The 17,482-nt window shown below is 30.5% G+C and overlaps 1 protein-coding gene across 1 annotated transcript in view; it reads right to left on the reverse strand.

The window, feature by feature from the left end:
• Positions 1-9,023: 9,023 nt before the first annotated feature.
• The window catches only part of LOC129232825 (spliceosome-associated protein CWC27 homolog), a 45,156-nt gene continuing 36,697 nt past the window's right edge, over positions 9,024-17,482 (reverse strand). The window contains exons 10-11 of the mRNA XM_054866924.1: positions 17,317-17,426; positions 9,024-9,187 (exon numbers count right to left, since the gene is read on the reverse strand). Of these exons, the coding sequence (XP_054722899.1) occupies positions 9,031-9,187; positions 17,317-17,426 (267 nt within the window). The 3' untranslated portion in view covers positions 9,024-9,030. The remainder of the gene's footprint in view (positions 9,188-17,316; positions 17,427-17,482) is intronic.

The raw sequence follows: 17,482 nt of genomic DNA on the forward strand, positions 1-17,482 counted from the left end.
AGCCAAGAATCTCACACCGGAATTTTTTTAATTACTACTTTTTTGTATGAAATATGAACTATTTATGTAACATGAACTATACAATCTGAAGCTTTTTTTCCGCAGTAGCAAATAGTAAGATTTTTTAATGTATTTTATTATTAAGTTCTTTTTCTGCTTTTACCTCCTAAAAATCTTGGACAATGATAAGTTATTTTTTATTTAGGTTTGAATTTTTACTTAATCTTATAATTTGGTTTTACTATATAGTTACAGCATCAAAAATTAGCATTATATATGTCTAAAACATCAAATAAAGTAAGTTCTAACATTTTAGTGTCGCAAAATGGAGCCACGCGCTTTTCAGTCCTGGCCAATTTTTAGAGTGGCACCCATGGTGGCAAGCACTTAGCATTCACTACTATGCTTACATTCAACGAGTGGTAGTTAACCGGTTGGTTGATCACATGACAGCTAATGACGTCAGCGGTTACTAACCGGTTGCTCACCAACCAATGCCAGGGGTCTTCCCAGGATTTTTCACAGGGTTCGTTTTTTGTGAAAATTTAAATGATTTTGGGAAAAATGAATTAATTTTGTGAAAAGTCAAATAATTTCTCAAAAAAAAAAGTTAAAACAAAATTTTAGATATAGAGATGGCACAAACTGCATCATTCAACCTTAAAGTTGAGTGTTTTCCTCTTCTATGTGGAGAATATCATTCTGGGGTGTTTTTCTAGTATTTGGCAGGGAGGGGGCATCGCACTCTTAAATATTTACCATTAACATCTACCATTCTACATTATGTTAAATTATATCAGAAAAAGTCAGACAAGGGTTCAGCATTTAACTTTCTGACCCAAAACGCTCTTTAAAATCTTCTAAAACTTTATTTCTTCTAAAACTTATTCTTCTAAAACTTATTCTTCTTCTAAAACTTATAAATACTGTGATTTTAAGAAAAATAAAAAGATATTTTATATGTTTACTTCTTAACAAAGCGTACGAAACATCAAAAATTCGAAAAATTGGATTCCCATAGCGGATGCAAAGAGATCGCTATTCTCAAAGTGAAGGCATCAAAGGTATAAAAACGGCTTGTAAAAGAAATATTTTTGATAAAATTATTTTGAAATTGCATTTTAGAGTCCTATGACAAACATATCAGTAATATCTGTGGACACAGTTGAAGCAAAAAAAAAAAAAAAAAAAACCATCGATTCAGCATTTTAATTTTTGACATAAAAGAAAATGGAATTTTGCTTTAAAAACTTGCAATGAGCATTCTAACAAAAGTAAAGACTTTTGTGAAAGATCCGTTCTTGTTTATCAGAATTTTGTGAAGGGTCCATTTGGTTGATCAGGATTTTGTGAAAGATCTGTTTTGGTTGATCTGATTTTTGTGAAGGGTTTGTTAACCGAACCAAATATCGTCTGGCCAGGCCCCTGAATGCTTTTTCGAAAGCTTTCGGTTGATCACCGGCAGGGTTGGGTTTTTTGTCGGCAAAAAGGTATTTTTGCCGAGACAGTGGAAAAAACCGGCAAAAATCTAATTGCAAATAAAGTAGCATTATAGTGTTAATCAAGAAATAGTGACAATATAATATAAATAATGTACTTTAATATTTTAGTTATGTCTCTCCATGTTACTTCTCATTTATAAGGTGAAAAATAAATAAAAAACAAATGTCGGGATTGCAAAACTTAAGATTTTAAATGTTTGCTAAAACAATTTTTTCAGAATGAATCAATTCCTTCAATACTAAAATAAAGAATGTTTACTTAATCTTAGTAAATTAATAAAAAGATTGAATTCTAATTATATATATATATATATATATATATATATATATATATATATATATATATATATATATATATATATATATATATATATATATTTAATTAATCACTCTTTTTTTTGATCCCACTAAGATTTTTAAGTTATTTAATTAATAACAGAATATTTACTTGAATATAGAAAAATATTAACTTTTCCTCACTAAAGAAATAATGCATTTTTTCTCACTTATTGGGAAAATGGATAACCAAGAAAAGAATTGAAAAAGAGAAAAAAAAGCTGATCAATATGTGCATTCTATATTCACTCTACTTTTTAGTAATACTAGCTCACTCTACAGAAAATGGCTAAGCCTTTTACCAAAATCTTTTCATGCTTTTACTTTTATATAAAAGGAAAAAAACTGTCCGTAAGTTGTTAACACAAAATCTAATTTTACCACTTTGGCAAAAACTGGCAAAAACCGCGGTTTTTTCCGCCCTCGGCAAAAACTTGCCAACCCTGATCACCGGTTACTTGCACAGACATGATGCAGACAAATAACGCACAGGTGAAACATACTTATAATGCGCCAAAAATGTCATGTGGGTTAAGCAACCAATCAACCAGCTTAAAATATGGTCAACCAGTGAGGCTTATAGAACAATATCGGGAGCAACCAGTTAATCAGTAGCTCTCATCCCTGCAGTTAGTTAACAGTCGAGATCAGCAAACACAACCCTTGCTAAATGCGATAAAATCGGCAAGAGAACCTGATCTGGCAAAAGTAGTTCCAAACTGAAAATTCTCAGAAATTTCCACACAAAAAAAAGTTTTCTTCTCAGTGCTCAAACTTATTAGAAATTCTGCAAGAAAAAAGTGATGCCAAATTGACATAGTGTGAGCAGCAAAAGTATATGCTGCATATCTAAAATAAAAGCACTTGAATTGTATATGTTATAAATTAGTACTCTGTTTCCTGATTAAAGTTTTCTATTTTAAAAAAATAAGAATGCACAGTTAAAATTTATTAACCTAAGTCTTTAGCTAAGACTTTTAAAATTTAGCTCATTGGTTGGCTAGCAATTTGAAATCACTAGCACCAGCCCTGCTATTACTGTTTGGTATTTAAATTTTTTAAAGGTGGATGCTTGGCACAAAATGAATTTGATGACAGGTCTGATGTGCACAGTGCTAAATCTTTATTCAACACTTTGCAAAAGGTCCTCCCATTTCAATCTTAAACAGACATCCCGTGAAATCATTTTTCAGCAGAATGCTATCCATCATTTCGAGCTTTTCCGGGAGGGAAGGGTGACAAAAATTACTCAAACATTTATTCTTTTTTAATAAAAAATTAATATAAAAATAATCTTTACACACAAAGATAAAGCCAATGGCTATTTCTCTCTTAGGCCAACTCATCCCCCATTCAATTGAATGTGTGGAATTTTAACAACTTACCTTGAAACAAGGTAACAGATGATCGATTATATCATATATGAAACACACAAGGAAGCAAAATATTAATTAAAAATCTGATTCATTTCTAACAATAAGAACGTGTACAGAGTTTTGAGATTTAATAAGTACTTTCAATTCAGTTTTAGTTCTATAATTTACTACGTACTTGAACTTTTAAATACAATCAGAATTATCGAGAATCTGAATACAATCGCAATTATCGAGAATCTGAATACAATCGCAATTATCGAGAATCCACACACATAACATATGCAGGACCTACATTTGCGATGCCTATTGACCATTAAAAACATTAATAATTACAGCTACATATAACAGCACTTCATACGTAAAATAAATAAACATGAAAAGAATCATAACTGGGTTTATTTGTTTCCTTTTTTAAGTGAAAAAATCATACGATTTTAAGATTCCATTTAAATGCATCGACGTGAAGCATATGTCAACAAGACACGCAAGCACTCGTCGAACATTTAAAAATTCCTCATTCTAATCTGTTTAAAAGCACATTAAGTCCAGATGCACAACAACTTCAACATAAATTCACTTATCTTTTTTACTGCAGAACAAATTATGAATAATAACGTACACAAATTATTATCTATTAAAATGGCGTTACCGAAATGTTCTTATTAGGCTTAGCGAAGTCCGATAGGTTATGGAGTAATTCCAAAGAAAGGTTTATTCACTTACTGATTTTTTATATTTAGTAGGCTTTGACTTTGATGATACAATATCAGGCAAAAAGAATATCCCAAATAGATTTCTTCTTTTAAGAAAACACAATTAAAAAATCAATGTTGAGTCCTTAACCAACAATTCTACGCAGATACAGCGCAATTTTTAATTATCGTTTGAGCGTTGCCACACGAGTAAAATAAATCTATGTCTGAAATTTATTAAGGCTGTGCGGCGGCAAAATAAATAAATAAATAAATATTTTAAAAAAAAGATCTAAGCTTCAAAAGTTGTAATTTTAAAAAGCCTTTTTGTGTTGCACAATATTCCAAATGAATGTCATCAAAGATATAAAAGCTTCAGGCATGCGTTTGACTGATGTGGACATTGCAGCAGTTCTTCGTACGGCTATTAATTATGCGTTCGAATAATACGTTATGTATGAAATTTTAAAGAATTTTTTAGTTTTTTCCTCTTTGATTTACAGAAGGGGAGGGGCAGGCCTGTCATTCGGGCAATTAGATTAGTCATTTACCCCCCCTTCCCGTAGGGACTCTACCCCCTCCTCCTGATTTTGGAAACTGTTGACATGTGTGTGTGCATTATTTGTGAATGTATTTTGTTGTTTTCCTCATAAAATGCATTGAATACATACCCTTTGCTCCCCTACTAACCGCCCCCCACCCAGAAAATTCTAAAATGATGGGTTAGGGCAATTCATTTTTTTTTTGTAAACTTAAACTTTTATATAGTGTATGGAGAGTGAGTCGTGTAACCTTTTCTTTTTTTTTTGTGGGGCGTTTGTGGAAAAAGATTCTTTTTTATTTCTTGTAGCAATCCAACTTAATTACTAAATTATATACCAATAGCTTTTCCTTTTCAATGAACTCCCAAAAAAAGAAATATACATTTTCAAAATCAAATGCAATAAGAGCCGAAACTCATCAAAAACTTTTGAAATTGAAACATCCATTCATTCATCCTTTTTTTTTTTTTTTTTAATTTCTCTTCGTTTTTTTCCACTTTCTATTTCGGAAGGGGAAAGCTGCTCTCCTTTACCCTCCTCTGGATACGCCCACGAATCAAAAAATAAACTTTTTTTTTTCTTCCCCGGTTCAGTTTCGGTATTTGTTCTGAGCGCTTTTTTTTTTCTCCCTCTATTTCTGGTTTTTGGTTCAGTTTGAACCCCACATTATTGCAGGCTATGCAGGCACTTGCATTCTTACGGAAGGCAGGGGTGTCTACCTAGGGGGTGGGGGGTCGTGGCGCAGAGTGCGACACTGAAATTTTTAGGGGGGTGCTTTGAGGGATATTTTTCTCAATGGAAGAGGGGGATCTTGCAATCGGGGGGGATTTCTGCGATATTGGGGGGGGGGATGCTCCCTAACCCTTTGGCGGGTGGGCACCCCCGCGGAGGGGGTGGGGAAGATGCCTCTTAAGAGTTAATTTGGCTAATGGGGTAAACCTGATTATTTCTCAGTTTAAGTTTTCCATATTCTCAAAGTACAAATTAGTGCTTAACGCAAAGGGGGGATAAGATTAAGATGAAAATCACAGAAATTGATTTATTCTCAGTTATCATTCATTAAATTTTCATTTTCATTTGCTTTTTTTTTTTTAAACTTTTTTGCATAAAAAAAAATAATTGTCGTGCAAAAAAAAAAAAAAAAAAGCATTTTTTTTGAGGGGATAGGCACCCCAAACCCCATACTTATTTATTATGAAACCAAATTCTTTATTTTCGATTGGTTCTTTTTTCTCTCCCCTTTGTCCTTTGAGTGATAGTCAAGAAATATATATGTTTATTTTTTCCCCCTTTTTTACTTGCTGAATGGTAAAAATATTTCTTTTCTGTGAGAAAATCTTGTTCAGAGCTTCAAAACTCTTAAAACGACAGGAGTATTTCTCTGAGACTTAAATCAAAATCAAAAATTCTGAAATTTCCCATTTTTTGGATATTTTCAAAAATTTTTGTGTTAATATTTTTTTTCTTCACTGATATGCTTAAAACATTTTTAAAGGTCCACAAAAGCGATTTTTCTCGTGCATTGAAATGAAAATATTTTCATCTGCATAAACTATTTTAATGTTATGCAAGTGGCAAAATTAAAAATTTGGAGATAACCAGTAGAAATAGTGGGGGAACCTTTCCTGTGTCTTGGGGAAGAGATAGAACTAGTAGCCCTGGTAGGTGCTGCAGTACAGCATGATTTAGAAAAAAATTTCAATGAGAGCCTACCTATGACGTAATCTTTATACGTGTTTTACTCAAAACTTGAAAATGTCCACTTGCATCCCTTTGCTTCTCACTGCCTCAAATGGTCATAAAAAAAGATGGAAATATGGCCAAAATACGTGTACACGTATAAAGATTACGTACCATAGTACTATTTTTGTTCCCGTATAATTAATATATTTTCTATTTAGTTCTTGCAGACAAATATTTTGTAGGCAGGACAACGAAATACGAAATGTTGAAGTTTAAGTGATGCATATAAACTTTGGGGTTTCTTCTATTAGAGGAGAATATTATTCAGTGAAATCCTGTTACAACGAATACCAATAGAACAAAATTTCCGTTTCAGCGAAATAAAATTTCAGTCCCGATTAAATTTCTAGTACATAGGTTTAATTCCATTATAACGAAATTCCCAATACAACGAAGAAAATTTGTGGTACAATGAGTCATTCACAAATAAATATGTTTCACAATCAAAATCCTGCCCCTCTGCTAGCTTCATGGTTTGCATAACAGCTGCATTTTCAAGAGCCATCTGGTATTTTCTGTTTACTACTTTTGTTTACTAATTTTCATTTTAAAAGCTTTGAAATAAGATGCAAAGATGAAAAACTTTCAAAATTTAATTTGCCTAGCACTTTTAATGTTTGCAAAGCAAAACAGAGGTATTTTTTAAACTTCAAAACTTTCGATTACTTCTGACAAGTAGTGCGGTTTATAGGGAATTGTGTTATATAGGTCGGCGTTATAACGGTCTTCTACTGTATATGTTTAAAAAGTGTTTGAGAATATACGGCGTATATATCAATCATTTGTTGTTGTTAAGTCATTTGACTTGAGATCTCTGCCCGAACTTTTGCTACCCCAACGATTGGACTTGCTCCCTCCATTTAATTCCTTCTCTAAGGAATCAACGATCCGTAACCTAGCAGCCAATTTTGTTGCGATTTTTAGATAGTCTAAAGTTTCAACCAGTTCAACAATTTTTACAAAACAGAAGCATGCCTCATTCTCCCTTGCTCTGAGAACAGAGCAAGGGAGATTGTGCATTGGAAAACTCTTGACCCTCAATAACTTTCATTCTTTTTCCATTTAAAAAAAAAGAACATTTTTTCTTTTCACAAAATACGGACCTAAAAATAAAAACCTGAATCAACCCCTGAAATAATGCTCATTACTGTTTTTGTATTTTTTGGCAAGTAGTGATAGAGGAAACAATAATTACATACCAAATAATTGAAGTAAAATTAAAATTATAATAAGAAATGAGACAGTGAGGAGTAAAGGGGTGTAAGTGCCCTTTTTCAAGTTTTGAGTAAAACACGTCTAAAGTTTAGATCCAAGGTAGGCTGTCAAGAAAGATTCAGTCAGTTAACTGTTTTACTGGTAAGACTGCATCATTTCCGGGGAATGAAGAAACGAAAGATTGATCAATAATAAACGTTACTTACTGCAGTTTAGGATTCTTCCACTAGAGTGAGGGTTACCATTTCAACCATCAAACCATCACCAACAATTCTTCGTTTACAATGGCTTCATTCAAAAAACAGAAGCAATTTATAGAAGCAATTTTCACCTGTCATACATTGACTAGAGCCGCTATATAGATAGGCTGATGCATCAGCAGGGGTGCCCACAGGGAGGGGGGGGGGATTTTGGCACAAGTTGCGCCATTTTAATTTTTGGGCAAGATTTTTTAAAATTGTTTTATTTATTTATTTAAATTGATTTATTTTTAATTTAAATTGATTTATTGATTTATTTTTAATTTAAATTATTTATTTTATTTTACTTCAGTTAATTCCTGTTTGTATTTATTTTTCTTTATTTATTTAGTTTGTGTGTGTGTGTGTCATTAGCGTAGCACAGAACTTTTCGAATAAAATATCAATAATAACAAGAATTAAAAATAAATAAATAAATAATATTTTTTAAAAAATTAAAAAAAATTCTTTAAAAAAAAAATATTTAAAAAAAAAAACATATTTAAAAAAATTAAAAAGAGAGAGCTGAAAATAAAAATAAAGGGGGGGGAGATTTTTGAGGGGGGATTTGCGCCATTGAACTTGAACTTGGGGGGGGGGGGGGGGAATGGGCACCCCTGTGCATCAAAGTATAGCCATTTTGGATCGGACTTTTCATTGTTGCGGAGCTAGGGCTACCACAGCAAAGTTTCGTGTTCCGCCAAATTTGTCGTTAATAATATTTTATTTTGTAAACAATTCACGTGCAGCTAATAATCGCTCGCAGTGAACAATCACCAAACACGATAACTCGCCAGAAAAGACAACCATTCAAACACGTGCTCCGATCCAAAATAGCTGCTCTTGTAGAGTATTCTTTCATGTTAAAAAATAAATTAAATTAAATAAAATATATATTTAATTACCTATTAAAATTAATATAAAATTATATTAAGTATTTCTTAATATAAAATTAATTTTTCAGTATCTTAATTGTAGCCAACATGTGATTGGTTCATTGATATTTAAATTAGCTTCTGGCTGTTGACCAATCAGGTGTTGGCACACATGTAACTGCACATGTAATTGCATGTACACATGTAACTGCATTTCCAACTGTTGGTTTTCAGCAACATGTTTTGATTTTCACCATGTACTCAGTTGCCTTTTATCTTGCAAGAAGCAAGTGGTGTTCATGTTAAATAAAGGATTTTTATAGAAAGGTTTATACTCTGATTTGAAACAGATAAGTTACTTTGAATTTTTATAACATTAAGCTGATGCGTCGGCTCGTATATATAGGGGACTCAACCCTGACGGGTGATTTTCTAGTAAATAAATAACCACAAGGAAAGGACGTTGAATTAAAAATAAAAATTTTATTTACAGATGAGTGCGTACACAGTCTACTCCCTGTGCTGTGTCTTGGGCTTCTTTTCGTGCCTCCTGCGCTGCACCATGGGGTTCCTGGGGTCGTCGAGGTCGTATCTCTCGGAAGTGGGGAGGTTGGCGTCTTTGGCCAGCACCACCTTCTGCTCCTCTGCTCGGAAGCAATGCGCCAGCCTATCAGAGAGAGAAGACTTAAACCTGGATTCGTGATTTTTTTTATTTAAAAAAAAATCAAAAAAGTTGGATTTTTTGGATTTAAATTGGATTTTTTTGATTTAAATCAGATACTTAAAACTTTTTTTTAATCTTCAAAAATTTGTAGATATTAATTACTTTACATTTATGAACATAGTATATTCCATACAACAGATGCCAGATTCAAATTAAGTTAAAGGTTTAAGACACTTGGAATAAGATTAATACAAACTACTTTTAACAACAAGTGTATGGTCCCTTTTTTTAAACCAACCCTTTTTTAGTGCTAAATTAAAAAAAAAAAAAACTTTGATTTTTTACATAAGTAATCACAGAAAATTTTCTAATAAACTCATAAGCAAATGAATGCACAGATTTTTAGAGATGATTTTAGTGATGGTTTAGCAAAAAACGTTTTTTTAATTAGTGCAAAAATAAAAAAGCCCTAGGGATTTTTAAAAAATTTAAAATTTTCGCAATTTTTTGAGTTTTTTTAAAAAAAAGTCGGATTTTTTGGATTGAAATCGGATTTTTTTGATTTAAATCAGATATTTAAATTTTTTTTTAATCTTCAAAAAATTTGTAGATATTAATTACTTTACATTTATGAACATAGTATATTCCATACAACAGATGCCAGATTCAAATTAAGTTAAAGGTTTAAGACACTTGGAATAAGATTAATACAAACTACTTTTAACAACAAGTGTCATGTTCCCTTTTTTTAAACCAACCCTTTTTTAGTGCCAAATTTAAAAAAAAAAAAAAAAAAAAAAAAAAAAAAAAAAAAAAAAAAAACCTTTCATTTTTTACATAATTAATCACAGAAAATTTTCTAATAAACTCATAAGCAGATGAATGCACAGATTTTTAGAGATGATTATAGTGATGGTTTAGCAAAAAACGTTTTTTTAATTAGTGCAAAAATAAAAAAGCCCTAGGGATTTTTAAAAAATTTAAAATTTTCGCAATTTTTTGAGTTTTTTTTAAAAAAAAGTCGGATTTTTTGGATTGAAATCGGATTTTTTTGATTTAAATCAGATATTAAAATTTTTTTTAATCTTCAAAAAATTTGTAGATATTAATTACTTTACATTTATGAACATAGTATATTCCATACAACAGATGCCAGATTCAAATTAAGTTAAAGGTTTAAGACACTTGGAATAAGATTAATACAAACTACTTTTAACAACAAGTGTCATGTTCCCTTTTTTTAAACCAACCCTTTTTTAGTGCCAAATTTAAAAAAAAAAAAAAAACTTTGATTTTTTACATAAGTAATCACAGAAAATTTTCTAATAAACTCATAAGCAAATGAATGCACAGATTTTTAGAGATGATTATAGTGATGGTTTAGCAAAAAACGTTTTTTTAATTAGTGCAAAAATAAAAAAGCCCTAGGGATTTTTGAAAAATTTAAAATTTTCGCAATTTTTTGAGTTTTTTAAAAAAAAAGTCGGATTTTTTGGATTGAAATCGGATTTTTTTGATTTAAATCAGATATTTAAATTTTTTTTTAATCTTCAAAAAATTTGTAGATATTAATTACTTTACATTTATGAACATAGTATATTCCATACAACAGATGCCAGATTCAAATTAAGTTAAAGGTTTAAGACACTTGGAATAAGATTAATACAAACTACTTTTAACAACAAGTGTCATGTTCCCTTTTTTTAAACCAACCCTTTTTTAGTGCCAAATTTAAAAAAAAAAAAAAACTTTGATTTTTTACATAAGTAATCACAGAAAATTTTCTAATAAACTCATAAGCAGATGAATGCACAGATTTTTAGAGATGATTTTAGTGATGGTTTAGCAAAAAGCGTTTTTTTAATTAGTGCAAAAATAAAAAAAGCCCTAGGGATTTTTGAAAAATTTAAAATTTTCGCAATTTTTTGAGTTTTTTAAAAAAAAAGTCGGATTTTTTGGATTGAAATCGGATTTTTTTGATTTAAATCAGATATTTAAATTTTTTTTAATCTTCAAAAAATTTGTAGATATTAATTACTTTACATTTATGAACATAGTATATTCCATACAACAGATGCCAGATTCAAATTAAGTTAAAGGTTTAAGACACTTGGAATAAGATTAATACAAACTACTTTTAACAACAAGTGTCATGTTCCCTTTTTTTAAACCAACCCTTTTTTAGTGCCAAATTTAAAAAAAAAAAAACTTTGATTTTTTACATAATTAATCACAGAAAATTTTCTAATAAACTCATAGGCAAATGAATGCACAGATTTTTAGAGATGATTATAGTGATCGTTTAGCAAAAAAAAATTTTTTAATTAGTGCAAAAATAAAAAAGCCTTAGGGATTGTAAAAAAATTGAAAATTTTCGCAATTTTTTGAGTTTTTTTTTTTTTTAAAAGTCGGATTTTTCGGATTTAAATCGGATTTTTTTGATTTAAATCAGATTTTTAAAACTTTTTTTTCAATCGTCAAAAATTTGTAGATGTTAATTACTTTACATTTATAAACATAGTATATTTCATACAACAGATGAAAAACTTCATTTTATGGCAGTAGCTATTTTTAATAATAGGTACCAGTCTAAATACAGATGCCAGATTCAAATTAAGTTAAAGGTTTAAGACACTTGGAATAAGATTAATACAAACTACTTTTAACAACAAGGTTCATGTTCCTTTTTTTTAAACCAACCCTTTTTTAGTGCCAAATTTAAAAAAAAAAAAAACTTTGATTTTTTACATAATTAATCACAGAAAATTTTCTAATAAACTCATAAGCAAATGAATGCACAGATTTTTAGAGATGATTATAGTGATCGTCTAGCAAAAAAAAATTTTTTTAATTAGTGCAAAAATAAAAAAGCCTTAGGGATTTTTAAAAAAATTGAAAATTTTCGCAATTTTTTAAAAAAAAGTCGGATTTTTTGGATTGAAATCGGATTTTTTTTATTTAAATCAGATATTTAAAACTTTTTTTTAATCTTCAAAAAATTTGTAGATATTAATTACTTTACATTTATGAACATAGTATATTCCATACAACAGATGCCAGATTCAAATTAAGTTAAAGGTTTAAGACACTTGGAATAAGATTAATACAAACTACTTTTAACAACAAGTGTCATGTTCCCTTTTTTTAAACCAACCCTTTTTTAGTGCCAAATTTAAAAAAAAAAAAACTTTGATTTTTTACATAATTAATCACAGAAAATTTTCTAATAAACTCATAGGCAAATGAATGCACAGATTTTTAGAGATGATTATAGTGATCGTTTAGCAAAAAAAAATTTTTTAATTAGTGCAAAAATAAAAAAGCCTTAGGGATTGTAAAAAAATTGAAAATTTTCGCAATTTTTTGAGTTTTTTTTTTTTTTAAAAGTCGGATTTTTCGGATTTAAATCGGATTTTTTTGATTTAAATCAGATTTTTAAAACTTTTTTTTCAATCGTCAAAAATTTGTAGATGTTAATTACTTTACATTTATAAACATAGTATATTTCATACAACAGATGAAAAACTTCATTTTATGGCAGTAGCTATTTTTAATAATAGGTACCAGTCTAAATACAGATGCCAGATTCAAATTAAGTTAAAGGTTTAAGACACTTGGAATAAGATTAATACAAACTACTTTTAACAACAAGGTTCATGTTCCTTTTTTTTAAACCAACCCTTTTTTAGTGCCAAATTTAAAAAAAAAAAAAACTTTGATTTTTTACATAATTAATCACAGAAAATTTTCTAATAAACTCATAAGCAAATGAATGCACAGATTTTTAGAGATGATTATAGTGATCGTCTAGCAAAAAAAAATTTTTTTAATTAGTGCAAAAATAAAAAAGCCTTAGGGATTTTTAAAAAAATTGAAAATTTTCGCAATTTTTTAAAAAAAAGTCGGATTTTTTGGATTGAAATCGGATTTTTTTTATTTAAATCAGATATTTAAAACTTTTTTTTAATCTTCAAAAAATTTGTAGATATTAATTACTTTACATTTATAAACATAGTATATTTCATACAACAGATGAAAAACTTCATTTCATGGCAGTAGCTATTTTTAATAATAGGTACCAGTTTAAATACAGATGCCAGAAAGAGTTAATTTCATTATTAAGAGCACAGTAAAGGATATTGTTTGTACTATTTCATCTCTTTTCAAACATACATACCACCACAATTAAAGTGAGGCGACTCAAAAAAAGAAAAAAAAGATGTGGACCCCAAACCACTGTTTTTTACATCTATTAAATAGTAAATGTTTTTGATATACCTCAAAAGCAGTGTTGACAGATGGTCAAATCCAGATTTCCCCAATTCCCTTCCAATTTTCCCCCAAAAAGCGATGTTTTCTACCAGAATTCCCCAAATTAAAAATTACTTTTCCACTAATATTTTCAGAAAATGAATCGACTTCCTCTAATATTTTTGTCTCTTGAAAATCCCCCCCCCCCAAATAGCCAAATTTTTTAATAAAATTCCCCAACTGTTTTTTTTTCTTCCCACTTTTGCTTTTTTTTTGGTCTTCTTTATCTTTCTTTATCTGTACTAATAATAAAGCTGAAAGTATCTCTGTCAGGATCTCTGTGACGCGCATAGAGCCCAGACCATTCTACTGATTTTCATGAAATTCGGCAAAGAATGAGTTTGTAGCTTGGGGTTGTGCACCATTAAGCGATTTTTAATTCGATTTTGTTCTTTTTTATTCCAATTTTAAGAACATTTCTCCGAGCAAAATTATCATAAGATGGACGTGTAAATTACCAAGCTATCACAACGTGGAACCGTAACGTGGGCAAACCAATTGGCGAGAAATTCACCATGCATTATTTGTAAATATACAGGGGAACCAAAAGACCTTTTAATTTTCTTTTACGGGCAAAGCCGTGAAGGTGCCACTAGTTATAAATACAAGCACCTGACCAAAACATAAGAAATAGCAAAATGTTTTTTTGTTTTCTACTCGCATTGACTACTCTGCTTCTGTATGCACATTTAAACTATGATTTTTGTATATATATATATCCAAGAACATTCTTCATCACACTTATTTTTACCTGTTTCACGTATCAACTAGTTACTCACACAGAACATTTTAATGCGAATTCCGTAGCATAATATTCCGCATAATGCAAACTCCATAAAGTTGAGCAAAGCTAAACCAACGCTGTTTGATACAAACAATGTTCCCACTACTTCTTGAAGCAAATCTAAATAAGAAAAAAAAATTTTTTTCCTCGAGGTTTTTTTCCCCCCAGGTTTTCCCCAACAAAAATTTTTCCCCCATAGAATTCCCCTCAAAACCCATTTCCCCAAAATTTCCCCAGAGAGCACCAGATTTCTCCAAAATGGGGAAATTTTCCCCAATCTGGCAACACTGCTCAAAAGAATGGGGGCTTGATATGAATACATGTTAGGAGCTTCTTTAACGACTTCAGTTTCAGAAAATTTCTAATACATATAAAAATATAGTACACATAGAGAATTGGGCACTTTTCTATTTTACGTCACTAGGCTCAACGTAAATCTTGGCAATCATTTGACATTTTGTTCCCTGCCGTCATGTTTGTTCAAAGTTACACAGAAACTGCTTGTTTGGCGGTAGCATACGGTACTTTGTCTTTTTAATGGACATGAAACAAGAATTAAAGTTATATTAAAATAGAAAAAAAATCCACGATTTAATTTTCAAAAAATGCCCTAAAATGTAAAATAACCCATCAAATGACAAAGGTTTGTTCTTTAACATTTATCTACAGAATCTTTACAGCGTGATTTTACAAAACTTTTTTTTTTTTTTTTGATGTTAATTTCAGATACTGTACATACTCGCGTATAAGTCGAGAAATTTTGTCGAAAAAAAGAGGTTGAAGAAAGGGGAGTCGACTTATACGCGGGTCAAATTTTCCGAATTTTTTTTCCTGATCATCAAGTGCTGAGAAACTATGCGAAACGCTGATGTGCGGTTACAGGTATAGTTGCTGATAAGTTGATTGTGTGAAAAAGTAAACTTATTCAAAAATAACTAAAAAAACCTAAACAATTTACATAAATACAGTAGAAGACCGTTATAATGCCGACCTGTATAACGCAAATCTCTATAAACCGCACTACTTTTCAGAAGTAAACAATAGGTTTTGAAGTTTAAAAAACGCTTTTAAATTGAAAATGAGTACTCATAGTGAACAGAAAATACCAGATGGCTCTTGAAAATGCAGCTGTTATGCAAACCATGAAGATGCAGGATTTTGATTGTGAAACATATTTATTCGTGAATGACTCATTGTAATATGGGTGCTTTAATGCTCATTGCAGATAAAACTCATTCTGAAGTGCTAATATAGAGACATATTCTGAATATCAGTTTCAAAATTTGTGAAATGGTCTATATAACGCAAAAACCTGTATAACGCAAAAGCTCTGGTCCCAAGGTGTGCGTTATAACGGTCTTCTACTGTAAATAAAGTTTTATCCTTCTTTATTAAGGATAAAATCAGCAATTAATAAAAATCGTAAAACGTATCAAAATATTTATCGTCAACAATCACGCCATCTGTTATTTCTAATTAACTGCAATACAGATTAAATGCATTAAGTCTGCATGACGGAAGCGGACTTTAATGAACTTTTTTGTGCATCCGACTCGGAATCTGAGTTTGAAGGATTTTAAAAATGTTTTTTTATTTAGTTCCTATTTTGTTTGTAAATAAATGTGTTCTTTGTTTTGAAATATCTTTGAAAATATTTCGTGATTTTTTCGGAAAGTATGGGGGTTGACTCATACGCGGGTTTTGGATTTTTTCTCTGAAAAAGGAGGGGGGGGGGGCACTTATATGCAAGATCGACTTATAAGTGAGTATATACGGTACATTTTACTTCGTAAAATAAGAAATAACTACATTTAATTGCTGAAAATTGCAGGTTAGTGCATACATGTGTTTAGGGTTACAAGGAAATGTCTTTTCATCCATAAGCTCAACCCTTTTTTCATTGAAAAAGGGCTTCCTTGTAACCCCGAAACATGTGTAGGCAGTCATCTGCAATTTTGTGCAATTAAAAGTTGTTATTTTGCATTTTACTTTTTAAGCACAAACGTATTTATTCAACTTTACGTTATACTTAGCTCCAAAGATTTTGATAACATTAGAAAGATTTTAAATATTTCTCTTCTATAAACACCAAAAAAGCCAAAAGATAAAACATGCGGGGACCCTCACCCCCCTTTTTAACAAACTCACAAGAAACTGTGTACAGTTTGCTTACGGTGTTACACACAAAGTGTTACACACAAGCCAAACTTTAAATTTCTAAAGCGGGGGAAACTTTGCTAAAAGGAAATAGATAATAATAAAAATGAATGATTTTGCAGCATTTACACTTCATATAAATAAATAATAAATAGAAAAACAAATCAGGGGCCAATCCAGGATTTTTTCTCGCGACCTATTTTTGTAAAAGTATTGCATCATTCTATTTTTGTGAAAGTTTTTTTTTCTTTAAATTTTATCAGCATTGTTTTTGTGAAATTTTAGAGGCATCCTCATTTTTGTAAAAGAGAAGTAGAATAAGTGACATTTTAGTTCGAAAAGTGTAAATGTCATCTAGTATTATTTTTAACAGGTTTTTTTTGGAGGGGGGGAGCTAAAAACCTAAGAAGTATGAAAAATACCATCGTCATTTCAGTTTAATGGGCTATGTACTGTGTACAATATAGGAAATGATGAGAAAAACGGTTCCCCGAAACAGATGTTGAAAGATTGCGATACTATTGCATAAATACACTTTGGCGAGAAACAGTTAAAAATGAGTTAAAATACCACAAAAAGAATTCTATTTAAGCGATGGTTCATATAAACCTGCTCAGAATTTTAATTTATGAGCAAATTTTGTTTTAAACAAAGAAACAAATTTTCTATTTTAAAATTCGAATTTTTGTGACATTTTCGACGTTTTTGTGAAGCTACTGATTTTTTTACTTGATTTTTGTGAAAGTACCGATTTCAAAACAAGATTTTTGTGAAGGTGCTGAAAATCGGTAGCAAAATCAGCCTGTATTGGGCCCTGCAAATGCATGTCAAAAGCTCATGCAGGACACTTTTTTTTCCCTGCGCCAATTGGAAAACCCACCAAGCTCCGTCGTCTTCTTTCTCGTCATCGGATTTCGCCTCTTCGTCCTCTTCAAAGTGCTCTTTTGCAGTTTCCAATTTCTGTTTGAATTTTTCCAACAGCTGTAGGGTCTGAAATCAAAAAGCACGATCAGTCGAGAAAAACAAAGACAAACCGAATCACCATA

The sequence above is a fragment of the Uloborus diversus genome, unplaced genomic scaffold (assembly GCF_026930045.1).
Source record: "Uloborus diversus isolate 005 unplaced genomic scaffold, Udiv.v.3.1 scaffold_14, whole genome shotgun sequence".
NCBI lineage: Eukaryota > Metazoa > Arthropoda > Arachnida > Araneae > Uloboridae > Uloborus > Uloborus diversus.